This window comes from Drosophila mojavensis, unplaced genomic scaffold (assembly GCF_018153725.1).
Source record: "Drosophila mojavensis isolate 15081-1352.22 unplaced genomic scaffold, ASM1815372v1 contig_74, whole genome shotgun sequence".
NCBI classification, from domain to species: Eukaryota; Metazoa; Arthropoda; class Insecta; order Diptera; family Drosophilidae; genus Drosophila; species Drosophila mojavensis.
The window spans coordinates 18,242,679-18,270,013 of NW_025318899.1; the positions used below are offsets into that span (position 1 = coordinate 18,242,679).

The 27,335-nt window shown below is 39.8% G+C and overlaps 4 protein-coding genes across 6 annotated transcripts in view; 2 read left to right on the forward strand and 2 right to left on the reverse strand.

Annotated features, from left to right (window-relative positions):
- Positions 1-8,896, forward strand: part of LOC6582920 — a 52,912-nt gene extending 44,016 nt beyond the window's left edge. Inside the window, exons 1-3 of one of the 3 annotated variants that reach the window (XM_002008566.4) lie at positions 978-1,242; positions 4,536-4,746; positions 8,373-8,896. In XM_002008566.4, the coding sequence (XP_002008602.1) occupies positions 1,035-1,242; positions 4,536-4,746; positions 8,373-8,529 (576 nt within the window). In that variant the 5' untranslated portion in view covers positions 978-1,034 and the 3' untranslated portion in view covers positions 8,530-8,896. Of the gene's footprint in view, positions 1-977; positions 1,243-4,535; positions 4,747-6,748; positions 7,193-8,372 lie in introns of those variants that run through there. The other 2 variants (XM_044009810.1, XR_006357556.1) reach the window with 2 other exon arrangements.
- On the forward strand, positions 4,657-22,632 carry LOC6582922. The gene is made up of 3 exons (XM_002008568.4): positions 4,657-4,746; positions 21,120-22,274; positions 22,347-22,632. Exon 2 carries the CDS (start codon positions 21,125-21,127, stop codon positions 22,235-22,237), a length of 1,113 nt encoding a protein of 370 aa, XP_002008604.1. The 5' UTR covers positions 4,657-4,746; positions 21,120-21,124; the 3' UTR covers positions 22,238-22,274; positions 22,347-22,632.
- Positions 10,712-18,111, reverse strand: LOC6582921. The gene is made up of 5 exons (XM_002008567.4): positions 17,964-18,111; positions 14,646-14,877; positions 13,107-14,552; positions 12,446-12,566; positions 10,712-12,354 (listed from the first exon to the last, which is right to left on the reverse strand). The coding sequence occupies exons 2-5, from the start codon at positions 14,756-14,758 to the stop codon at positions 10,837-10,839; spliced, it is 3,198 nt and encodes a 1,065-aa protein (XP_002008603.1). The 5' UTR covers positions 14,759-14,877; positions 17,964-18,111; the 3' UTR covers positions 10,712-10,836.
- Positions 22,633-26,063: 3,431 nt separating the features above from the next.
- On the reverse strand, positions 26,064-27,039 carry LOC6582923. The gene is made up of 2 exons (XM_002008569.4): positions 26,620-27,039; positions 26,064-26,557 (listed from the first exon to the last, which is right to left on the reverse strand). Exons 1-2 carry the CDS (start codon positions 26,905-26,907, stop codon positions 26,201-26,203), a joined length of 645 nt encoding a protein of 214 aa, XP_002008605.1. The 5' UTR covers positions 26,908-27,039; the 3' UTR covers positions 26,064-26,200.
- Between the last annotated feature and the right edge of the window lie 296 nt (positions 27,040-27,335).

Here is a 27,335-nt window from a genome sequence, read left to right on the forward strand (position 1 = left end):
ATGCTGGCATATACTAAATAAAAACAATTATTTTTCTTAATTATTAAAGAAGACCGTAAAGGTTATCTCGTATATACTGCATATGAATATATAATTTCCCTGTGAGAAGTTTATCACTCGAGTCCCAATGCTCATCTCTGAGTTAGAGTATACATATTCATATACATATATACTAACATATGCTAAAAACTACTTCATATATCAGTTTAAGTATTATTTTGCTTAACACTTAGCCCCGTGCAAATTGCTAAACTGCTTAACAGCTGCTGACTTGGGGTCTTGGGCTCGAGCCTTAACCTAAGACACAGAGCGGAATGGAGCGAATGTGGCTAAAGTGACGCAGATTAAGTAATTGATATGCAAAACCTAACTGTAACGCATACCAGACGCGAGGCACGCCAGCCAGCCAGGCGGGGCAGACACGCCAAGGCACAGCGCCTAAGTCAAGAGGAAATTACAGGTGCGAAAGTAACGGCCACTAAAATGGAGAATTTCATAACTTTTCATAATTGCAAACAGAGAGGAAAAGCGAGAGAGTGAGAGGTAGAGTAGAGTGAAAGAGCGAGAGTGAGTTAGTGAGAGAGAGAGAGACAGAGGCAACAGCTGAGCTGCAACTGGTTTGGTTGCTTTTAAAACTATTGCACACACACACACACACACATATATCACACACTCACTCACACACACACTCTTAGAGCTGGGTAGGCTCGGCTGCGCCCTCTACTTGACCATATTGCCTCACTTTCACTTGTCTTTGGCTTCTTTTGCTTCCGCACGAAACTTGGTCAAAATGCAAAGCAAACTTGGCCACCAACTTGGCTCGAAGAGCGTCGCTTGCTGTCGTTGTTGTTGCTGTTGTTGTTTTTTAGCTTTACACTTTATTTTTGTCATCCTCTCTCTCTTCGAGTTGTAGTTTTGTGTTTTGTGTTTTGTTTGCTGCGCTTTGGCGGCCCGCTGCGGCATTAACTTGGCTCAGTCACTCGAAGACTTTAAACGCACCAAGTTGCCTCGTCGTCTGGCCTCCGCCATCCAGCATGAATCTGCGCTACATTTGCACCTTGTCGCTGCTGCCCACGCTCTATGTGCTGCTGGTGCTGCTGCTGGACTATGTGGAGCAGGGCTTGGCCCAGAATCCGGATCCGCTGTTCGAGCTGCCCGTGCAGCTGGTCGGCTTCCCAGTGATCGTCCTGTCCGTGCGTCTCTCGCAGTTCGCCAAAAAGCTGGCCTACTCCCTCAATCCGAGTAAGTTGAACACGTATGGGCGTGAAAGTGCAACGGCCGCCCTGTGCCATGATGAATCACCTCTTAATTTCTTTTCATTAAGTGAAAGTCAAAATATGTGCATAAATTAATAATTGGCCGGTATTCAAAGCAGCTTAAGTAGCTGACTCTATGTTATGCCGAAAACCAATTAATTATGATGACGAATTGAGTTGTGGACATGGAAAGAAATATTTTGTACATCTTATGTGGGTAGAGTGAGTTTTAAGCCTGCCTTAGAAAGGGCAGAACAGCCTTGAAAATTGTATAATTAAACAATTTTGTCTGAATGGCATTTAGTCTCATAATACACTGCGCGTCATCAGGTTAGCGCCCCCCTTTACACTCAACCTCAAAGCTAAATAAAATCTAAACCAGCAGAGCTCCATCTTTGAAATTTTTTTACATTATACTCCATTTATTTCTCTTTAAAATACAAAAAGAATGGCTACTGTAACAATAAGGATTATTTTTTAATAATTTTTTTTGTAAAATGTACAAAAAACATGTAACAAAAATTTGGTCATCAGATTAGCGCCCCCTGCTCTAAATTCAATTTATTTAAGTTAATTACCAAATATAACACCTGTATTTTAAGCAATTGTTATTTTTAAGTAATATTAGTAGTGCGTAGTGCCGTTTTTTGTTTGAAATTACTTAAAAAATTCGATTAGGTATGGAATTATAAAGTTGTTCAATATTATTCAAGGATATGGTTGATTAAGCGTGTTCAGTACCTTCGATTAACTCTGTCTTTGTACTATAATGCTTTCCGGACTCATATACTTTCCTGACCAACCATCCCCAGACGTTTCCAATGATATTAAGGTCGAGTGAGTATGGTGGCCACTACATGAGATCAATTTTTTGGCCCTGAATCTAGGACTTCAGGGATCGGGCGGTCTGAATTGGGGCATTATCATGCTGGAAAATCTAATGCCGGTTTTCAGACAGGTTATAGAAATGCGGAACAGCAGTTTTAAACACGATATTATTGTCCTATGCGTTCATGCGCGATGTCAAAAATTGAAGCTTGCAAGTGCTGTAGTAAGATATTGATACCTACACAAATGCCACACCACCCCCCCGCCGCAGCGGCTTGGAAACCGTTCCAAAAATTGTTCTTCTATGAGTAGGTCATGGATATAATAATTATAGCCATCAGTTCCTTCCAAATTCAATTTTTCTCATCAGAAAAGCCAACATGCTGCCATTGGATAGGCCACGTCATGTTCGCCCGGCCAAAATTAATGCGTATTTCTTTTCTCAGCATATCGACTGGTGACTTTTTTTTTACATTCTGTTTCTTTAAGTAATTAACTTTCTTAATTGCTCTTTAGACCGTTGATAAGCTCGTCTTAACACTGATTTTAACTCTAATCTTGGTGGTCGATTCGTGGGAATTCGAAGCTTCTTGAACTAATGCTCTTCTATTTCCTTCTGAAATCACTTGATTATTGCCGCTTATATAGTTTTTTCCATAGTTTTCCCTATTTGTAAGAAAATTGCCACTTAGTTTTTGTGTTTTTCCTGATTTTTCAGCAATTTTATGGTTGCATAGTCTAGATTCAAAGTATGCCTCAATCTTTGATTTTCAACCAAAGATAAAACTGTTTCTTTACCCATACTATAAATATATTGAATACTTTGAGCTTCACAAAAAATTTGGTGAGTGTAATTGCCAAAATAAGCAAGATAAGTACAATTGCATTTGGGGGCGCTAATCTGATGACGCAAAATAAGTGCACACATTTTTTGCGAAAATAGAGAAGGATAGAAAATAAAACATAACGGGTTTTCACTCGCGCTTTTTTTTGGTATGAGAGACATCTCATATGATGATAATGAAATAAAAAAAAAACCAAGAAGTTGTGTGCAATAGGCAAAGAGAAAAACGTAAAAGAAAATGAGTGTAAGGGGGGGCGCTAACCTGATGACGCGAAGTGTATATAATTATTATGCCATGGCATTTCTATGCCATTATATGAAGTGAAAGATTTTATTTTCTAGTTTGTGTTGAGGATCTGTTCTCTTCTACCATTCAAATCCTATATTATCTCTGATGAGAGGCTATGGAATATTTTTAAAAATCTAAACGATTCGTATGAAAATATGGATAATGTGCATCAAAGTGTATAAAATACCAAGAATAATTTATAATATTTATTCCTTAACAAAAAAAAAAAAATAATAATAAAAAAAAAAAAAAATATATATATATATTTTTTAAATAATATATAAAATTAATTTTTTTTTCTTTCAAAATTTTATAGATTTAAAAAAAAAAGTCCTAAATTCTGTTTTTTAGCAACTCAATCTAGTTATACATTGAATTTTTTAATTTTTTAAATTAAATCAAATATTAGGCTCAGCTTTGAAGAGTACTAGGTTTCTTGAGTGTATAAAAATTCATCACAATGGAGAATCTTGATGAAAAACAAAATATCTTCTAAAAAGTTTACAGAGAATATACGAGTTTTAGTAACAAATTCGAACTTGACATAAGATCAGCAAGTTGATTATGCGCCACATTCCCTCCCAATTGGAGCAATGAATATGAATATGCTTCATGGGCTCTGCCAAACATTGAGCTGATGCAAAATATGGTCTCCCTAATTTTCAGGAGTCCTATATAAAATCATGAACTACTAAAATCTGCAGAGAGAGAGTCTCTTACAGCATTTGTTGACAAATACCAAACTATCAGCTGGCTAAGCTCATGCTGTAAGCACGAGCTAGTGCGTTTACCTCGCTTAAAAACCAGACTCTAAAGTGTGACAAAACTGGCGGTGGAGTGGCTCAAATGGCAGCATAGCTTGAGGCTGGTGGTGGTGGTGGCGGTGCTGCTGCGGAGACATCGTGCACGTCCACTTAGCTGTAGCCAAATGGGGTCAAGGCTGTGGCTGATGGAGAGAGAGAGAGAGAGATACTGAGCCAAGTTGTGGGCCGGAATGTTTGACAATCAGCCGTGCGCGCTCATTCGTTAGTTGAATTGCTGGCAATGTTTTATTTATTATTTCGTTGTCGGGTAAACCCGAGTCAAGTGGTTGATGACAAGCCGTCATGAATGCTAACAAGGGAAATACCAAAGACAAGTTGAGCTCTGTCTGCTGCACTCGCAGCTTGTGCAATCAACCGCAGCAGCAGCCAAGTTTTTGGCATTCTCATCTGCTGCCACTTTGACTAATTTCGCATTTTATAAGCAAGCAGCGACAGCCAGCAACAACTGCCAACTGCTACTAACATAAAACTTCTCCCTTTCGTCACTCTTGCAGATACGTACCGTTCGCGCAGCAGACGAGACGCCGGCCAGCCGCACGCCCTCGACGCCGAGTTGGCCAAGAAGGAAATTTTGCGCGAGTTCGGGCCACAGGCTTGCATACTCGAGGAGCCGTGCCGCATGCATGCCGCACGCTCAGCCAGCCAACGACGTTCTGGCTTTGCAGGCAACACCGCGCCACATGCGCCCTGGTCCGAGGTCTTGAGGTAGGTCAAAGTTTCAGCTATCGGATATGAACAACTAACTGAGGGCTGTATGGTATGCTATACGTTGGGTAAATGGTGTTTACTAATGATTCTAAGATATCATAAGAGTCTAGCTGTGTGTCTGCTTGATAGTCGATTGACATGGGTAACATTTAATCTATTCATAGGAATATTTCAGTCTTGACTTTTGCACAGGAGAAAGAAAATAGAAATCAAGCAAAAACAAAATTCCAGCAAAGTAGAAAAATACTAAATAGATAGAAAAATACAAAATAAATGTTTACTAGATAATAGAATAGCTTTGGATATTAAAACATATTATTGAATAATTATAAAACTGTAAAATTTCTTGACAATAGATAGTTCAAAGAATAAATAACAATATTTTTTAGTATTTTATTTTTAGTAAGTCCTACCCTATTAAATTTGTTTATTTTATATGATTTTATCAAGAACATAAATCAAATAGAGGACACAATTTTTTTTTTACATTAGGTATATTATAAAATAATTCAAAAAAGCAAATTCCTTGACGCTAGATAATTCAAAATTTATTTTTTAGTATTTTGCTTTTAGTAAGTCCTTCCTTATTCAGTATTTTTCTTTTATACGATTTTTTGAAGAGCATAAATCAAATAGAGTACACTCACATTTCAATAGTTAAAGGTATATCCTCCCTTATTCTCATCCTCATCACTATCTACAGTTACTTTCTCATTCGCATTTCTGCTTGCAAATCTTTTATTTAGAGATCTTCTTTATAGGGCATCAAATTTTCGTTCTGCTCATAGTTCGGATAATTTTCTCTTCTTAGTAATTTCTTGTTCAAGTGGAACGCTGACTTTATGGCTGCCCAGCTGACAGACAGACAGTAACAACTTGAACTGTTGTGCCCCTCTCAATCTCATTCACCTCTCTCTCCTTCTCTCTCTCTATCTGTCGTTGCCTCGATTGCTCATTTGGCATTCCCGTCGCTCTGCGCTGCTCTGCTCTTCCAAATGAACATCTCGGATTGCATTCGTTATGGCTAGGTTGCAATTTGGCGCTGCTGTTGTTGTCATTTGGCAAATGAATGGCTTGTTTTTAGCTGCGAATGTTTTCCAATCAATTTTTATTATTTCTTTGCTGTTTTGTATCCGTTACCATTGCCCTTCCCCTTCCCCCTGCCCGTCATTGACAATGCTAACTCATCTGCGCATAATTTAATGTTTCCCCCCGCTATCCCTTCGCCTTTGCAGTTAGAGATGCACGTACTGCTTACTCCCAAAGTTTAAATGTGCATGTTATTGCATTGCCATTGCCATTGCCATTGGCATTGTCATTGCCATTGGTATTCCCATTGCCTTTGGATTTCAATTTGTAAGTTTACATAAATTCTCTTCGCCTGATGAGTTAGTTGCCCCGTCGCTCTCGCTATTGTCATGGTAATGCCATGCACGACTCTTCCGAGTTGAGGAAATTATTCTTTTCCGCACTGTTGGCCATTTCTGCATTTCCTTGCGCAGCAGTGATTCATAATTAATTTCTCTCTCTCTCTCTATCTCTTTATTTCTGCGTAATAAAAACACTCCTTAAGTCTTGGCCTGGCTGCCCACAGATATTTTGATATGTTTTCTGGTTTCTTCTGTTCTGATGGCCAACTCGTTTAAATATTTAATTCTTGTTTATTTTCTGGCCAAACAAAAGCCAGTTTCAGACTTAAACAAAAGCTCTTTGCATGGAAATCTATGGCATACGTGTCGTATGCGCAACATTTGGCATTCATAGTTTTGGCCATTGTTGTAAATTTCATTTAATATTGTGTCATATCGCACTCGCACTTGCCTCTGCCCCAACAACAACAAAACACATGCATCTGACACTTTCACACTTAACATGCAAAATTTTCAACACTCAAAAGTTTCTTTTACACACGCCCCCCGTCTCCGACCCCGCCCTCGTCTCTCAGGTCTCTGACCGTGGCCAAGTGCCTGGCCCCCAACGTGTCAAGAGCAAATATTCCAAATTATTTTTGAAATGTGCTCTACGTTGTCTCTCCAGCCGTCGCTTTGCTGATTCGTCCGTCTGTTCGACTGCTTCACCCCCTGGTCGCCCCCTCGCCCCACCCTTTTTGTGTGTTGTTTGCTTAGTTTGCGTTGCGCTGCAAATGTAATTGGCATTAGAAGTTTTGTACGTTTGCCCACGACGTGTTTTGTAATAATAAAATATGATTAAAGTTTTTGATTAAATTTATGCAAGCGCACACTGTGCAGCCCTGCCACAGCCCCAGCCAGAGCTCTGCTGCTGGTCAGTTGTGCCAGTCGATGCACCTTTTCCTACGGCTTCGAGTCCGGGCTCAACCAGCGGGCACTGCAGATGTGTTTGTTAGCGAGTTGATTAAATTATCCCACTGCAGACGTGTGAAACTCGAAGCGAGTGTGTGTAAACATGGGCTTGGGCCAGCCAGGTAATCGACAACAAATGAGATGGACGAGTGAAGAAAGAGTGTTTTAAAGACAAGAAATAAATCACAAGTTGAGGGACTTAAATTATATTAGCTACCATATTTAAAAAATATGTATAAAATAAATTAAATATTAATGAATTATTTTAGATATATAAATATAATACTTTAAATATATAGATGTCATCCTTGACTTACTAAAAATGCATCAAATTCATCTTTGATATATCAGAGGTTTATTTTAACAGCTAGAAATGACCAACATAAGCAATTAAAGTCTTTCAGTCTAATCTTTAATTATTCTTTTTATTTATTTTTATTAATATATTTTATATAAATATACAAAAAAATTTATATAAAATACATATATATAAAATATAAATAAATATTTATAAAAATATTTTATTCTAAAATTAATTTGAAATACCTTTTGACGAAGGCTTATTATTATTATTATTTTTTTTTTTATAAATTTTTAATATACATATGTATATTTAATAATGTTAATTTTCCATATACATATTTATATTTAATAATGTTTAATTTAGGCATAGCATAATTTTCAATTAGTTTTAGTTTTATATAAAATCTAATGTCTGATAAAAAAGTATTTTTTTTTAAATATATATACATTAGCTCATTTTTGACTAACTAACAAATGCATCCATATCATCTTTTATGCCTAATCATTCATTTATGTAAATATATAAAATATTTAAATATCTATTTGTTATATATAAATTATATTTTCATTTTGATATATGATTTTGATATATATTTTGATATATATGGAATATTAACATCTGCTTGACTCACTAACAAATGCATCGAGTTCATCTTTAACATGTCACTGAGTCCACGCCCAGTCTGCTTTAAGGCTCTCTAATACCTCGTGCCTGCCCAGCCCAGTGGCAGCTCGCAAATTACTTTTGTTTTTAATATGGCCCCAGTCCAGAAGGGGCTGATGCAGAAGAAGAAGAAGAAGAAGTAAAAGGGCTGGCAGTGTTGTGTATATTACCCGCTACTTATAAGTAATTATTTTTGTAATCCGCTTTCGTTGCCGACTATTGTGCCTGCTCCTGCTCCTGCTCCTGCTCCTGCTGCTGCTGATGATGATGATGATGACTGGCTGACTGAACAACATCTCTTTGGATGCGCCGTACTCAAACACTCAACCACTCAGGAACTACAAAGTGCAATCAACCGGCGGCTTGAAACAATGGTATCTGCTCTCGGTCTTTATCGGCGATGCTGTGCGAGATGTGCCGCTATGCAAGCACCTGGCCAAGCGGATGCCCTGTCCAGGCGCCGGACCACTGCCGCCGCCCCAGCCGCGCTAAGAACCAACTGCAATACGGGCGGGCATTTATTTTATTCTTATTTTATATATAGTATATTGTATATTGTATATTGTATAATGTATATAGTATATTGTAGACAACGCAGTTGCCGGGGCTCTGCATCATCTGCATCATTTGCATCGTGTAGTCAGTCAATCGCATGGACATCTTTTATACGTTCTTTCCAAACTCCAACTCCGACTCCAACTCCAACTCCGACTTTAACTTTCTTTTCTCTCTTTAGTTATTCTTCATGAATTCGTACTGCTAGTTGTTTTTAGGGGTTCTCATTTAAGCGACAGACCCAGCATAGGCTTAGACTTGCATAAGTATGAAGAATAAGCAAATAAATCAACAAGAACAAAATCAAAAAATGAAAACTCTCTGTGTTTGCCTATGCCGGGGCATGCCTGCACTTTTAAGAGCACATATCCAGCTGGACTGACTGCCCCCACTCAGCTCACTCAGCCCACTCTGGCCGGTTCGAAGTTTCATTTGTTCGGACAATGCATTTTACACTCGAACCATCCGCCCCCCTCCACCCCAACCATTTGTCTGGTTGCAAACAAAAATTGATACGCCAAAAAGCGTGCAACGGAAAAAAACAGTTGCATACTTTGCAGCGCCGCGCACAAATTGTTGACGCAAGGCATTAAGCTGCAGACTCGTTGCACATACCCTAGGCATGTGGCACAGAGGCTGTCATGATGCATATATAAAATATACTACGAATTGGATATTTTCAGTTTAGCTGCGCATTTTAGCTGCAGCTTGTGCTATAAAAGTGTCGAGTTGTCAGACTGTATAAGGTATAAAGTATAAATAGCATTCAGTTATTGAGATGTTCAATAAGAATTGCCATTTCATCTTGAATATCAAACTTGGGAAAATTACTTAAAAACGTAGACAGATTGTTTCGTTATGATAGATATCAGCATCAGCACAGGAAATTTGCGCTCTGACTTATTTCAATGTTAATTCAGGCAGAGATCGGTGCGAACTCAAGAAAATCTTGGTATGAAGATGGCCTCCATCATATTTTAAGAAGAATCATTAAAATAATAAGGATGAAAACTGGTTGGAAATATGAGTACTGAATGCTGAATTATGAATGATGAATTAGGAATTATGAATTTCGAAGTACGAATTATGGATAATGAAGAACGAATATTGAATAATTAATTAATGAAAAATAAATATTGAATAATGAATAATACATAGTGAATCATAAATAATGAACAATGACTCACAAATAATAAATAAATATTTTTTGTCTCAATATAATATATAATAATCCAACATAAATTATGACTGATGAACGAATGTCGAATGATGAATAATGAATTATTGCACTCACAGAACAGAGTCCAAACTAAGCCGATGTATCGAAAAAAAAAAAAATATATATATATATATACATAATATTATATAATATTAGATATAAATAAGTGAAGCTTCATTGTTTATTTTATAGATTCAGCATATAACAAAAGCAAAGCAATTATTTATTTTTAATCAGATACTTATAATCAAAATAATAATTGCTCACAAAAATCTCACAATTTTAAATTGATTTACAAATTTACAGAGTATTATGCAATCGGTATCTCACATTGCTCGCAAGCTACGATTTTTTTGTGCAACTCTTGTTTGTTTCGCTTCAAGTACTACAACTACGGCTTTTGGTAAAATACACAGCCCCAACCCTAGGCCCGACTCTGGTCCGCCCTCGGCGCTTTGCTATTTATTAACTCGTTGCATATGCTTGCAGGCACTGTGCTGGTGGGGCAGCCCAGCCCCCACAGTGGGCGAGCAGACGGCAAGCGCTGCTTTGAGCTTTGGTGACGTTGACAACCCTGGCTGTGAGCTTGCTGCTGTGTGTGCGCTGCACTTTTTTGCACTTTGCATTTTTGTGTGATTTGGCTCTGTGAAGTCGTGAGGCGGCGTCCCATTGGGAAATGTGGAAATTGTGTGCGGATTTCTTTCTCTTTTTTTTTTTACTGGCAGTCTCCCTCCGCTTTATCACATTTAATTTTTCAAACGTATTCCCTGCGATGACGCGCGCCGTTTGTCTCTAGATTTATGTGGCATTTCTTTTGCATATTTCATTTGCCTGAAATACTTGTTGATTTGTTGTTGTTTGTCGCCGCGAACAATGGCAGCGCATTAAAGAACCCGCCTCTACTTGTGGCTTAACATGTTTTTAATAAATATTCAAGTTGGTTTAAGCGTTAACAATTATTTACAGACTTAGAAACTAAAGGGGCACCGCCTCTACGACGCTGCTTCTATTTACACTCTACAAGGCTAACGGCTGCCCAGGTAGACCTTACGGCCGTCGGGCCTTATGTAGTACTCGGTCACCCCCTGGGAATTGGTCACATAGATATTCTTATTGTCCTCGTGCTGGGGCCTTCTCGTCGAGGCAGGCTGATAGCTGCTGCTGTACCGATTGTCGCTGATGTAGTTCGCATTCGGATAGTCGTACTGCGCACTGTAGGTGGGTCTGTCGCTCGACTGATCGAACCGGACAGTATTGCCGGGCAGATACTCGCCATAGTTCATGAAGCTCTGCCTGTGACTGTGGCTCTGGTCACTCGTCTGGTAACTTGAGGTGCTTTCTAGGCGGTAATGGGAGCCGGGCCTATGCTCGTCGCTGACGACCAAGCGCTGCTCCTTCTCCTCCAGCTTGTTATTGTATTCGTAGCTGGGCGCATAGGTGGGTCGATTCAGTATCTTGCCTCGGCGTATGTGCCGCTCGTAATGGTCGGGAAAGAGGACTCGGGCACCACGCTGCGGTGGTGCCGCGTTCTCGTAGACAGCATTTGGTGGTGCATGTGGTGCAAGTGGTTCAATCTGTCGGTCCTCCCTCAGCTGTTGCTCCCTGAATTGTTCTTCTCTGAGCTGTTGTTCCCTCAATCGCTCCTCCGCCTCCTGCTGCTCCTCTCTAAACCGCTCATCCAGGTCGTCAAGCTGCTCGTTGGTGTCCCTAAAAACAATTCGCTTGCCACGCCGCTTTGGCTTGCCGTAATCCTCCTCGGTAAGTCCATTGGGCAGCACAGCCTCCCAGCCCTCGGCCAGCTGCAAAGTTTTGGCTTGGCGCTCACCTTCGCTCGGCTCTTGGGGAAATCTCAATTTTCGCTGAGCTGCATTCCGATTGAACTCGTAGATAACTTTACGCTGGCTGTCGCTCTGTGCTTCCGGCGTTGCATCCGGAAACCTCACAGCTCCGCTGTCATGCTGCTCATCGCTTTCAATGTTCTTGAAGTGCAGTATTCGACTCTCGCCCCCATCCTCGTCCAAGTCGTCGGGAAATTGCAGCACACCTATCAGCTCGGTGTGCGCCTTGGCCGCCTCCGCCTCGTCATCGTCTTGAAACCTGACTGGTGTCTGGGTATCTAAGTCGTCTTCCTCATCATGAAAATCAACGGGCATCAAGCGGCCATTATCCGTCTGAATGCTGCGTTTAATTTCCGTTGGCAACAGACTCCGCCTTCGACGGCGTCGCCTCTGGTACTCCACGCCGCTCATATACTCGGACAGCACGCGGGTGAAGAAGCTGCCGATGCCATCAGCAATGTCCGTGCTCGGTCTTTGTGTTGGTCGCGCCACTGGCCGCGGCGTGGTGCGCGTCACCTGCCCCTGCCCCTGGCTCTGACCGCCGTTGGTTAGCGCCGAGAGGATGCTAAACAATGAGCCACCGCCTCCGCCGCCGCCGCCGCTGCCAGATTCGCTTTGTTGGGGCACAGCTGGTTGCTCTTCCGGCTCGCTGAAGAACTTAAAAAAGCCGCCGCGATGATTGTTCAGATAGTGAATGATTTCCATCTGTTCGGGGGTGGCAGAGGACGAAGTTCAAGTTGAAGTTTTTAATAATCATTAAACACCCCCTGATTGGCAAATCAGACAAACAGCTTACCTCATTCTTGGGGCATCTCTCGTAGGTCTGCACACAGCTCCGCGCACCTCCGCTGATGCCGAGCAGCGCCGCGCGTCCGTAAATGAGCGCAGGTGAGGCAACTGGGAAGCCGGCGAGAAAGCTGTTTGGATGGAAAGTAATCGAAATAATTATCAGAACTTGAGAGTTTCCTTACAAGCAGACATCATACATATACTACATTCATTTATATGAATCTATTTCCCAGCTTCACTGCAAGCTCAATCACTATTATATTGCTCATTATCTAGCCCAGCTGCCTATAAAACTTAATTGAGTAAATGCCAATTTGCAACGTATAGGCAAAACCATATCAATTTACGGACGAGCTGCCCCCACACTGCTGGCCATGGCTCAATCAGAGCGTGGCTCATTTCGCAGAACAATCAATATGGCTACGGCTCGGATCGACTTGCATAATGAATGAAGTCTAATCCCAGTTAACGCTTGCTTGAAATTAGGCAAGCAACAGGGCTGGGGGTGGGCAGGTAGAGGCTTGGCAGTAGCGGGTAGAGGCGTTGGGGTAGCGGGTAGAGGCATGGGGAATGTAAATTTAATAATATTTACTTACAAGTAAAGCCCTGGCCACATTATTTAGACTGGCAATTGTGGTGCACTTGTGCTACGGCTACTCGGTACTCACTTGGTTATGGCCGGGGACGTAATGAAGCCCGGCAGCTGGCCACGTTGCGTCTGGCCGGCAATCATCTGGCAGAGCACCTTGGGCACACACTGCAAATCGTCGTTGCGTGCGATGTTCTCCAGGGCTCTAATGAGTTGTGTGTTGGGCGGTCGACTGCTCTGCTGCCCCGCAGCCTGCGTGCCTGCGAAGGCGCCAAAGAGACTGCCTAATGGGCTGCCACCAGAGAAGGAGGAGGAGGAGGAGGAGCTACCTCCACCGCCCAACAGCAGATTTGTAAATTGTGGCGCATATTGTTGTGTGGTGCTCAGCAACGTTGCCAAAGTGGAGAAGCCGCCTGCCTGTGGCTGTGGCTGTGGCTGGTAGGGTGGTCGATAGCCAGGCGCCGGACCTGGACGATAGTTGTACTGGGGTGGACGCTGCTGAGGCGGTATCTCGCCAATTTGATACTCGTAGTAATTGTGGCCCGGTCGCTGAGGTCGCTGAGGCTGAGGCTGCTGCTGCTGCTCCTGATGCTGAGGCAGCGGCTCGTACTGGTAGTGCGTGGGGGTATTGTATTCCGATTGTTGGGGCCGGTAGCTGGAGCTGGGTGGCCGCTGCAAATAATTACCAAAGTTGTTTGCATAATTAGACGACGGTGGGCCGCTGACGTCTTGCCGGTTGTAAGACGGTCGCGGGTCCTCGCGGGGTCGCTGCGTGGGCGTGGGCACGAAATTGGATGTCTGCTGGGCGGCATAGCTGGGCGGCGGATAGTCGTGCGAATCGTATGAAATTTTATTCGATGTGGCCGCAGTGGGCGTGGTCACGGGTCGACGATACGATGTCGAGGGGCTCTCGTCGAAGACGTAGCCGGGTCGCTTCAAGTAGACCTCATCCGCGACAGCGGGACGCGGCGAGTGGCTGCCAACGAGCAGAGACGATTGCACCGTATACGCCTGATCCCCCTGCTCCCCGGGCCGCTCGCGCTGGTACTGTATGTAGGTGGGCGTCGGAGCTGTCGCAATGAGCGAGTGTGAGTGCGAGGGCGTGGCCGTGGGCGTGGGTGTATATCGATAGTTTTGCTGCGTGAAGGGATCCAGATAGCTGACCACCGGCGTGGTGGGTATTTGAGAGCTCGCGTAGTTGTGGAAAGTTGTCAGCTGCTGCGGCCGCGATTCCTCTGGGAAGGCAAACACTTTGTCCATGGCCGAGTGCTGTGAGCTGAGGCTGTTTAAGGAGCTGGGCAGCTGATGCTTATAGTTGGGCTCCAGGTAGCTGGGCGGATAACGCGGCTTGGCGGCGTTCATCACATCCGACGGCGTGAACTCCAGCATCTGGGACGGCCGGAATCCGCCATTTGTGACCCGTGCGGACGTCTGGCCGGACAGCTGCTCAGCCTGGGGGGCGCCCACTTCAGGCAGCGGCTCGGAGGGCAAAAAGTTTTTCAGCTTTGCGGAAATCTGTTTCTGCCTGTCAGGAAATGCATGGGGGGAATAGGGGGGTTAGTTGAGCTGGTGTTGGTGAAATTTGCATAAATTAAGCTTGACATCAATGGAGACTCACTCGTCATTTCCGGCGCCATTTCTTATGCACGACACGTCCCCGGCTAATGCGATAATTAGAAATGCAATTTTCCATAGCATACTTCGCGGCGGTTGCCGAAACTCAAACTGCATGCTGGTTGTGGGTGGGCGTGTGGATGTGGGGGCGTGGCGGTGTGTGAGTATCTCTTGCAATTGGAAATCCCCAGCTAACGTCAGCAATTCATAAGCGTAAGCCACTTTTCGCACGTCGCCTGCAATAATAACATAAAAACTTGCTGTCAGACTTGACGTCTCTCTCTCTCTTACTCCCACTCTCTCCCCCTCTCTCTCTCTGACTACAAACTGAAAAAGATTGCGAATTTCTCTAGAGTCCTCGCGGCAAATTTCTCGCAACATTTGCACATAAATTTATAGATTTACCCCATTGAAAGCAAGGGGCGAAGAGATAGCGGGCGGCTGCATTTGCATTCATATTAATGCAATTCTCACGTGCTCGTCGAGAGCTCAAGACGACGACGACGACGACGAGGACGACGTCGAGGACGACTTGACATTTGTTTAATTCCGTTTTTTATGATTGCGCCGTGTTTATGCAGCCGCACGCCGCAAACGCGACTCGACTCGAGTCGACTCGCCGTAATCATCAGGTTTATTTCGACGCTGACTACGCCGTATAATCATATCCATAATCTTTAGCTCTTTTGGGTGCTCGACGCTGTCTCTGAGCTCTCCTCCGGCTCTGAGCCTTGTGCTAGATTATTCATATTATTGTGACTTTTTATTTGCCACCATTTGTTGCCACCAAGCGTTGACAGGCCTTCAAACTTTAATAGGCACTGTCTGACACGTCCGTCTGTCTGCTCTGGACTTTTATTTGCTCAGCTCTGTGCAGCGAAGACAGTGGGAGAAGAATTGTGATTATAAAAGCACAGAATAATGTCAGGATAGCAACTGCGTTTTTAAATGCTTTGTAGATAATTTTTTTTAGCTTATATATTTTTAGTTTTTAAGTTTTTCATTCATATAAATATATATTTTCTTATTTGTTTATTTTTATTTATGTTTATAATTTTCTATTTATTTTTTTAATTTATCAGCTTTTAATATTTTTTTTTTAGCAATTCATCTATTGTTTTTCCTGTTTTCTTTTATTTTTATTTATTTATATATATATATATATATATATTTTTTTACTTGTTTTTATATTTTGATACATGTTATTTAGTTATATTAGTTATTATATATTAATTTTTATATATTTTTATTTTATAAGTATTTATTATTAACATATTGAGTTGTCCTTTTTTCGATTTTTATTTAAATTTTTTATTTAATACCGTATAAAACATAAATTTTCGTTTTTTTTTTTTTTTTTTAAATATATATAAGTAATAATCAATTTTTAAATTTATTGACTATTTAAGTAATAATAATTTTTTATTTTTTATATATAAGTATTTATCAATTTTTAAATTTATTGATTATTTAATTTATTAATAATATTTATTTTAAAAAAATTTTTTTAATATTGGATTTTTATAAATCTTATATTTTGTCTTAAGTTGGTATATGATGGTATTTTTGTAAAATAATTATTATTATTTTTAAATTTTTCTTCTGTGAATGCTTCATCTTTTTTATATTGATATACTCCAATTAATTAGCTCAATTTTATTTTGTATTGTATATTTTCTTTCTTATATATTTAAAAAAATTTCTTTTATAGGAATTTATATTAATATTGTCATATTAATAGTTCATCAAATATATATCTTTACAAAATACACAAGATAAGTCAAAGATAATGAAGTAAAGGCACACAAATTAAGGCATAATTAAAGCACTCTTCAGACTTTATAAATTGCGTCATCAAAATTTCACTAAATTTTTGTCATTTTTAGTCAATAATCTAAAAATCAGTGAAAGCCATTTTTAAATTGCCAGAATATCAATGCATTTAAATTCTGTTATTGGTAAATTTTGGTAGCTTTAGCTTTTCAGCACTCGGTTCATTCATTGAGTTTATAACACATTTTCTGTTGTCTTTCTGCGATAAATTTCACCATAAACGTGGCTCATTTAGCGTCGTTCGATTTGCATTTGAATTGGAGTCAAGGTTGGCTTGCTTTGAGTATTTCGAGCCCATTTTTCTCATCGAGATGACGCACAAAAAGTTTCCAAAAACGATTTGTAACTGATTTTAAAGCGTTTGTGGTGGAACAAACAGATGAAACAGCTGGCAAACCGAAAAAACTACATTTATTATTTACGCTAGTCGTAATATAATAAAAACGACTATGCCAAAATGTGTTGCTCGCACATAAAATTTAAATTTCATGCAATTACACACACACACGCACACACATGCACAGTCACTGACTGCCTGACTGACAGTCTGAGTAAGTTGAAACATCAGCTTGCTGCTGTTGCAGCTGTAACTGTAATTGCCCAAAATTTTATGGTCCAAGCAACGGCGGAGACGCCGCAACGAGCAAGTACTAGAAAATTGCATTTGCTGCCAACAGGCAACAGAGGGCGCTGCACTAAAGCGAAGACGAGCTGCTACAGCAGCAGTAGCAGGAGCAGCAGGAGTAGCAGGAGCAGCAGCAAAACAGACTGCACTGGCATTTACAACAAGAAATGTCAGCTAATTTCATATGGAACGGGCGTAGAGCAGCAGTTGCACCAGGTGCTAGGATCACAAAATGCTTTGAGCACAAAATGCTTCGATTGCGCATGTGTGTGTGTGTGACTGTTGAGGCACGCACATGCTAGGGTTGTCACCTAACACGAAAGGACACTTTACGCTCGAGATGAGCTTGGAATTTTGGACTAAAGACGAACACGGATATGGACACGGAAACCAAAAAGCAGCGTACGTGTTGTGCATGCCACAGAGCCTGTGTGGCCTGTATGTGGGCGTGGCCTGTTCAATTTACTAGTGCTACAAACGCACCGTTATCTTTTATGCTCGACGCGTGCTGAGGTTCGATTTCGGTTGAGGTTCACCCGGAGGAGCGTGAGTCATTGATTTGTTTACGTTTATTTTTGTTGTTGTTGTTGCTACTGTTGTTTTTTGGCTCTTCACTAATTTTTACGCAATATTTAATGTTTCATTCACTTGCACAACTCAACGACCCAGACAACTTTCTTTTCGTGGCTGGTTGAACTTAAAAATAGTCGAAGAGGCAGCTGTTGTCACAATCGCTACGCTTTGTTTAACTCGCAATTGCGGCACAAACACAAACACAATCAGACACAATCATATATACATATATAGAGACAATTGCTTAGCCGGCTTCGATTTTGCACACTTTCGGCTTTTGATTCCACTTACTTCACATCAAATAGAAACTACAAGCAACTACGATAACAAATTCGAAACGAAACGAAATGTTGCTTTGTTTTTCAACTGCCTCTTGGTAAGAAGACAGCGCCAGCGACGTCTTTCCGGCTTTGAGTTTGGCGTTCGTTTGACACGCGACGCCGGCGCTGAGCATGCGCCAAGCCCCAAGTGCCAAGCTCCAAGCAGCGACGAGCCAATTCGAGCTCAGTCTCGACTCGCTGCAGAGGAGCGCAAGAGCAGGAGAGAGTTTCGCCAGCTCGCAAAAGATGCTCGGGCGAAGAGTGAAAACGTTGCCGAAATTATGTTTAACCAGCTGCTGGTTAGAGAGCGGATCATCAGAGAGTAACTGAATGGGAGTGAGAGAGAGGGCATGCGAGAGATTGCAGCAATTGGGTAATAATAAAATTGGACAGATGTGCGAAAGTTAAGATGAGCACAGAGATCAACTAGAAAGACAGACGGAGTAAAATTGAAGTTGACTTTGTTTTTATTACGCATAATTTATATTTAAGTGAGGCAAATACCAACAACTTAAGGTTAACTAGTTAAGATTGAAGAAGTAGCACAAGGCCCTTAGTAGAGTCTAATGAAGAATTAGAAATTAATCTGATTAGGCATGTATTATTAATATGCAGACAAGAAAGAGTATCAGTCAGTCTAAGCTAAAAATAAATATTAATGATACTCTATACATTAAAAAGAAATTTATTTTAAGATGTTAGCAATTATATTTAAATTATTGATTGTTACTTGTTTTATTTCATAAATTTTATTATGAGTCAAGCAAAATATGTTTGTAAAGCAACTTAAATTTGAGTCAAATGAGAGCTTTCTTTCAGCTCTTATACTCTCTGATTAAATAGACTATATGGATACTTGGGTATATATATCGCTTGCTTAATGTTAATCATATTAAATATGAAGCATATGAATCAAAAAAATAAACTCAAAGGCAAATCAACTCATATAAATATTTGCTTGAACACTTATACTCTGAGAGAGAACAAAATAATAATACGAAAGTAGATCGAAAATACTACGACTCTCATAGGCACATTTAAGGAAAAACAATTAGTAGGTAATGTAATAATATCATACAATTATATGAAATATATTTCATATTAAATTCGACACATATTATTACAAATATAAAATTATTAAAGATCTTGCACTCTGTGAAAGCAGAAATCAATATTTTAACAGAATACCCTGACTTGGTATATCCATATTTTGGGCCATTAGTCATCCCTGATGAAAGTTCAAAGTACAAACAATGCTTATCAAATGATTTGTGCAACAATTGAACATGTTTTCTAAAGGCGATCGAATCGGTAAACTTGTTTGCCACAAAGACATTCGTTGGGTAATCTGACAGTTGAGAGTTCGTTGAACTCGCTTTGGCTGTATAACGGCGCTAATTAAATCAGATAGTTGCATTACATTTGTAATACTCTTCTATAAAGCTACATAAATAGCCAAGCGAATTATTGTACAATGGTCGCAGCAAATCTGGGTGCCACCGCCTCAAATGGCTTAATTATAATGAGCCGAGAGCTCGCGGCGGCAACCAGCTAAGCAAATTAGCTGTTCAGAGAGTGAAAGTTAAAACCGGGCGATGAAGCTGAAAAGAGTCAGCTGAGTCAAGCAGCACAACAGACAACAGACAACAACAACAACAACACAACAGAAGAAGACAACAAGAGGTTGGCATTCAGCTGCAGTCGGGTTAAGCGACATTGAGCAATTTTCTGGTCTAGTCAGAGACCTCAGCTGGAGCGGGAGCTAGAGAGCGTGGGTAGCCCCCCACGCTGCTTTCTTTTGCCCCAGCGTAATAATAATTTACACGTCTCATCTATCGACTGGCGGCTGGGTGAGGTAACCAGCTCGTGGTACGTTTTTGACGGTCATACCGAAAGCGAAACCAAAATCTCCAGATTGTGGGCTGTGCCAGTAACGACTTTTATGAGCTAAGCCGAACCGAACTGAGGTGTTGCCAATTCGAGATCTATGCCAATGGCTGGCATTCAACCTGACGTTGCTGCGAAATTTTGTTGTTTACTTTTCGCGCTTATTTTTCGCATTTATTTTCGTATTTGGGGAAATTACGCAAAGTCAAAGTCGTGGTTTTTGGGTTCATGTTGATCAATTATAGGCCATCCATCCGCGCATCCGCTTTGGACTAAGCTTTCAGAAAAGGTCATCAGGTGGGCGAGGCTGTCAACTGGGATATTATGACATTGTTTATTTATTTGTGAATTAATAAGCATCTATATTTTATTTTATTTGCGCATTTTTATTTCCTTAGTTTTTTACGTGTTTATTTATTTATTCATTTACATTTTGTTATTGTCAATTTCTTTATTACAATTTATTGCAATTAAATTTATTTATCTATTTTTTAAATTATTTATTTTTGTGTATATGTTTAAATAAGTATTTACTAATTTTATATATTATTTTCTTTTGTATTTTATTTATTTTTTAATTAATTGTTTATTGATTGATTTATGTTTACAAAAAATACATTTACTTATATTTTTTAATTTATTTGTATTTCATTCATATTTTCAATTGTTTATTTTGTTTATATGTTTAATTATTTCATTTTCTATTTCATATATATATTTATTTGTTTACTGATTTATTTTAACAATATGAATTTACATATATTTTTGCAGTCATTTATTTATTTATGTTTTACTCATACTTTCATTTATTTATTGTTATATATATTTTTTATTACTTATTAACTTTTTATTTGAATTTATTTATTTATTTAATAATTTTTTTTATTGATTTGTTTATGTTTAAGAAAATACATTTATTTATATTTTACATTTATTTATTAATTTGTTTATGTTTTAAAATATTTACTAAGATATTCATTAATTTATATATTTTTTATTTATAAATTTAATAATATTTTTTATTTTCTTTTATATATTTTTTTATGAATTTTTTTTTTTAATTTATTAATTTTATTTTTTTTTACACTTTTATTAGGTAATTTATTAATAAATTTATTTATGTTTTTATGTAAATTAAAACATTAAATTATATATAGATTTCTGATTATGCCATTTATTTACTACTTCAAGTAGTAGTAGTACACTATATTGACTCTTCACTTTAATTCTTTACTTTCAGTCAAAATGCGCTTCAAGGAGTATCCCGAAATAGTTGTGGATGTCATACCAAAGCTGTACGAGAGCCACATCAAGGTCTTCATCACGCATCTCTATGGCATGCAGGACAAGCTGGAGCGACTGCCCAAGCAGTTCTGCAAGATGTACACCACCCAGCCGCTGGCCAATCAGCTGCTCAGCTACCTAAACAGTCGTGGCGCCAAGGTGTCCCAGCAGGACTTTCATATAGTCAAGGAGGCGCAGCCCTTGCAGCTGCGCCTCAGCGATGGCAAGCGACTGGAGCTGATGCTCTGTGCCGGCAATGAAATCGGCAACAGCCTAATGCTGCTCATCCGCAAGCCGCAGGGCGGCCGATTGCTCTTCTACTACTCAGCCATGCAGCAGGATGATCTCTGTCGGCTGATGGGCAATTTGACCTATCAGGAGTGGATTGCCCAGGGCACCGATGAGCTCTATCTGAATCTGCAGGAAGCCGATCAGCCGTTCCAGCATATGGACTTCGACGAGGTTGCCAGAAAGATCGCCGAGCATGCGGCATCCGTGGGCGGGGCCTGTGTGCTCAGGCTGCCTCTGTTTGGCTATGAGTATCTGGTCACGCGTCTAGCTCAAACCACGACACTCTTCGGCCACATCAAACTGATGAACTCCTATTTGCATAGCTATAGCTGCTTGGGTGCAGATCGCAGGCGCTTCGAGCAGCCCGGCTATGCAGTAACTGTGAAAATTGAGGCTGTCCATAGCAATGATTCGGAAACCCCATATCCACTGGAAGAGCTTCAGTGGTCTCCCATACCGAATCGAATAAATCTCATACAGCTCTGCAGCCTGCTCCGTCCTGTTTATATCAATGGAATTGTGGACTTTCATACCACGGGAAATGTGCCGGCTGTGCCGCAGTACCTAAAGCGCTATCGCTTGAGATACTCGCCCATGTCGAGAGCAGCAACAGCCGAAGACCACGCGAATGTGCCCGAGACCCAACTCATCCAATGGCCCAGCACAGAGAAAGTCTGTGAGACTCAGCAGACTCAGCACACCAATGCAACAACTCGGAAGGACACTGGCCCAATCCTAAAGCAAAGAAAGTTGCAGTTTGTCGATTATGATGATGATGATTAGAATGGGAACTTGATTAACATAAGAATAATTTTTGCAGGTGAGTAAAGTATTGATATAATATAAAGGAATATTTATAAATTATTATGATCATTATATCTCATCATACTAGGTTGAAGCAAATTAAATCTTAAATCTTTTCTCACATGGAAAGGATTTTGTCAAAGCTCGAACTTATTTATAAAATACATTATTATTTACTTATTTATTTCATCATAACTTATTATTATCTCACTCATCTTTGCACTATTCTGTTTATTTATTAACAATTGTCAAAAAGTAGTTTCTAAGTTTTTTTTTGGAATGAGCCCCAACAAAGATTTTTGCCATATTAAAAAAAAAATAAATTTTTAAATAATTTAATACAATTTTATTAAATAAAGGTTATTTTATATAAATTGTATTTTTCCAATTTTCATTTAAATGTTAATTGATCTGTCGAAATTTAGATTACCTGACTAATAATCGTATACTGATGAGCCGCCTCATTTTAAGCGGAATAGAATCACTTTATTAACTAATTTAAACTAATTATTAAAATTACAAATACTTCTTAATTTAGTCTTACACTTTTATTTAATCATTTAATATTTATTTATGCATCTTCTAAAATATATTTTATTATTTTATATATATGAAATAATCTAAAGTGAAAAAGCGAAAGGTGAAGCTCGTATGCTAAATCAAAGCAAATTAACTAATTATTGCTTGAAATATTCTCAATTGAAGAAGGAAAAGAGAAAAAATCATATGGCAAATCTCCGATCCAAAACTATTTGCAGTTAACTACATATTTAATTTCGGATTCAATGACGATGAGGCATTTATAAGAGACTCACAGAGTAAAAGCCTTCATATATGCCAACTTAACTCTCAATGTGAAATGCAAACTTATAATTTGCCCCGTCAAGTCACAGAAATCGCCCAACTCATGTCGATAGCATCTGCATTTCATTTGAATATGAATATGAATATGAATGCAAATATGAATATGAATACGAGTACGGAGCATAAACGAGTTAATGCTTTCGGTCCGACTAACGCATTTAATATGAATATCAAGTTCGGTCTGTGACCGTTGCATGTTTGCGTAAAAAAGGTTGTTAAAATTATTATGAAATGCCTGTTGGCATTTGTGCGATGCCAACCCCCGCTCGCCCACCCCAAGGAGTCGGGTGGACAAATGTCCACTTATCAACGTGTAATGAAATATGGCACATGTGCCATGGGCCCAGCTCTATGGATGGCATCCGCTTTAGACAGCAGTCACTGTAGTCGTTGGCGCCTTTGTCCGCTCTTATGGAAGTCTTTTGTCGTGCTCTGGCATGTTCTATGAATTATGTTGATGGCCAGGACGATGATACAGGAGCCTCAACTATCCGAGTGTGTGTCCGTGTGTATGTGTGTGTGTGTGTTCTCTGTCTCATTTATTACATTTTGGCTTTTTGACAGATTGCTAAGCGTAGTAACCGTTTCCGCACTAATTTCCGTGTCCTGCAACTATTCCGACATCGTTGTCGTTATCCCGTTGCCTTTGCCGTTATCCATGTCCTCTGCATGCTCATAGTCTGCAGCATTAAAAGCCAAAAGCAAATTACTCATCATATCATCGGTCAGTGGCGCTGCTTTTTATGTATGCCATGCACAGGGATTTTAATAAATCGTTTTGTCCGAGTCCTGCCGGTCTGTGATGTCAGTCCTTCAGCTCTGTTCAGCTCTCTCCTCTATCCATTCCATTTTGCCATGTTTTTATTAGTTTGTCAATAAAGTGGCAAAGACGTTGATTATGATCGCTGCTTCCCTTAACCATTGGCCATGGCCTTATGAGTTTCGCTTATGACCTGCAGGCTGAGACCATTTTAGGCTTCAGCAGACATGCAAGAGATAATATATCCTTTTGCTATCAAGCTTGGCAATCGTTTGCCTTCACAGGGACAAACTTCAGCTTCGCACTAGACTCAAGTCGGAATATCTTACACTCTTAAAGCAGCTCGAGCCACTTGTGGTATGAGTTGCACACAGAGACTAGACACGTTTCTTACATTTGCCAGCGAGAGGAAGGAACTTTGTGTGCACTTTGTAATGAATTTTTAATGCATTTTTGCTCCCGCTGCATTTTGGCTTGTCTTTGATGGGCGTTTCGGGGGGTTTTATCCAGCGTGTAATGAAATTTATTTAGTTTTTCTTGCAACTTTTGTGCTGAAAGGCAATTAGTTGGCATTACACTGTTACTCTCTTACAACCGAAACACATGCGACTATAATTATGCTTAAATTATAATTGAATTAAGTTTAAGTGGCTTCAAGTTGCGCCAAGCCACTTTTAATTGAAACATAATTTTGATTATCTGAATCCGTATGGGAGAGAGAGAGGGAGAAAAATTAAAGCATATTAATAAATTCTTATCAAATATTTATACATATAAAACGGATGTACTAAATGTACGACTCGTACTTTTTTCATAGATTTGTATAATTATATCAAAAATATTTGGAATACAATTATTATATCCTGAACCCATTAAAAATAGAAAACCAGGGTATAGCGCATTGTCAAATGTGATAGGCCCCAAAAATCATATATATTATTAATTAATCTTACAACGCATTAATATAATTATGCTATCTAACAGTGAGTTAACATTGTACTGTTAACTAACATTTTGTACGCTACTACTCATTTCTATTCGCCTGATACTTCTGCAATATATAAAATTTGGACCCCAACGGCCACATAATAAAATTCTAGACATTTATAATTTTTGAAATTTTTCCGAATAAAAAAAACAAAAAAGACTTCAACATAATCTATATACATTTATTGAAATCTCATATATATAGTATCTATCCACATAAAATGCTTTTCAATCAACGTTATCCTTAATTTAAATGCATCTAGTTTATGATCTTAAATTTAGCATTATTTTCTGGCTTCGCTAACCGCAGGCAGTTAATTAACTTTAATTTACGGAAATGGCTGCGCACAAATGTTGCCCGTTTCTATAATTTTAATAATTAGAATCGGGCGCGATGGGGGGCGGGCGCTGCCTTTGTGGTCGTGAGGCCGTGGTTTGGGCGAACAATAAAATTGCCAATGTATGACAGTGTCAGGCCCCCCAGTCGAAGGACGCATATCTCGCCTGTTGCTGCTGGCAGGTGTTGGACCAAAAAGTAATTATCATAAACTAGACGCGGCGTGGCGGCATGGGGGCGCATCCGTGTAGGGGCGACCTATTGATTAGTTTAGCTTAAAATTTAATTGAAAACTAGTGAGTATTCATCGAGGGCCTTTTGACTGGCCATTGGACTGCGAGCGACACGCGCTGACGCTCGAATGTCAAATTAGGCCGGTTGCTGTGAGGGCGTGTGCCCAGATCTGTGATTTGTGTTCAAACGCAATTCAAATTAAATATGCCGGCTCGCTTTGATTGACAGCTGCAGGCACGACGGAAGCGGATGTCTTTATACACATGTATATTGGGCAGAAAATAATAGCCCAACTTAGGCCAGAGCTCGCGTCGTCAGTCATTATCATCGCCTGCTTAAGCCGTTAATAACATATCATATTTATGTGGCACGCTGCCGCGTATCCTGTTGCAGCGAGTCGCGTGCTGCACTGCCACAATTATGAGCATTTAATCCGCGACCACAAAAACTACAAATTGGCTTAGGCTGTGGCCCAAAGCGACGCTCAAGTGGGCAGCCAACCACCCGAAAATATGTATAAATGCGAGGGTTGAAATAATCAAGGAAAAGCCGAATTATGAATCAATTTCTGAGTTTGTGAGTTTCTCAAGTGTAACTTGGCTAAAACTGAAACTCAAACTGCAAATGGAGCATACTTTGGGGCTTTATTGTACACCTAAACACGTAGATATATGCTCACTTTTAGCTGCTTAACTGAAATAATTTAATAGATTGACATGTAGATGGCGCCACTTGTCAGATTGAGGTTGCTTTCTCTACTCTACTGGATGGTCTCCTCTTCTGGTGAATTTTCACAGTTTGATACTATAATTAGAGTTGGGGCCTGGAACTCAAAGCGCTGTATTTTGTTCTCTGTATGATCTACCGATTGCTGCGCTTCTGAATCACTTATTTTCAGTTGTCGTAGTTGCGTTTTTTCAGTGTTCTTGTTTATTTCATGAAATGCCTTAACGAGCGGCATCACAGACGATCGGCAGCAATCGCACACTACAGGCACAATGGCCGCTGGCTTAAATTTCTTTTGATATTTCCCCTTCCTTTGTCGCTTGGGTTTCGCAGCAATCGGTTTTTTAGGTCTGTAGTAGGGCTTGCGGCCGCCCGAGTAGTAGTTTCGTCTCTGTATTCAATGTAGTACCGTATTTAGATCAACATTATCAACATTAATTACTGTCGTCTTACCTTAACCGAAGTTAGACATCCAAAAGTGGATGGGTCGGAGAATTTATAGAAATTGTAATTGGAGTTAGGGTTACGGATCAATACGCCCAATTCAATCAAACTGTCCAGCGACTTCAGCACATAGTCCTTCACGGTATCGATGTCTCTTTTGCGACGCATCTGCTCGGCTACCATCCCAACGATCTCCTCGCTACATACGTAAGTAGATTGCCCATTCTGCAGCCTTGCAATGGCTCTTATCACATTTCGTGTATATATCTTGGGAAGCTGACTGGCCAACTCATCCATGATTAGCAATAATTTCTCTTGAAAAAAAAAAATAAGAATAAAAATATTTTTAGTGAAAAATATGTGTAAAAAAACGTTTTATGTAATAAAAAAGTGTGCTTTTTTTCGATTTGCTCGCTAAGACGAGTGTTTGTAGAATGCCTGAATAGAGATTTGGTTATGTATACGAACTAACTTGCTTTTGAATCGATATAAATGGCACACTGTTACTCAAATATTATATTATAACATTTGAAAACAAGAGTAATCTACTGGCAGTCTCTTGTTAGTATGCCATTATAACTCGGCTTTACTTCCATGAGTTTCCAATGTCGCTAAAAATGCTCTCCAAACGTCTGGAGTTCCTGTCTAATTGCCAATTGCTTAGTAATTGCTATAGTTGTCTCTCTCTTAGTGACAATACATCCATCAATTCTCATCAAACTCCT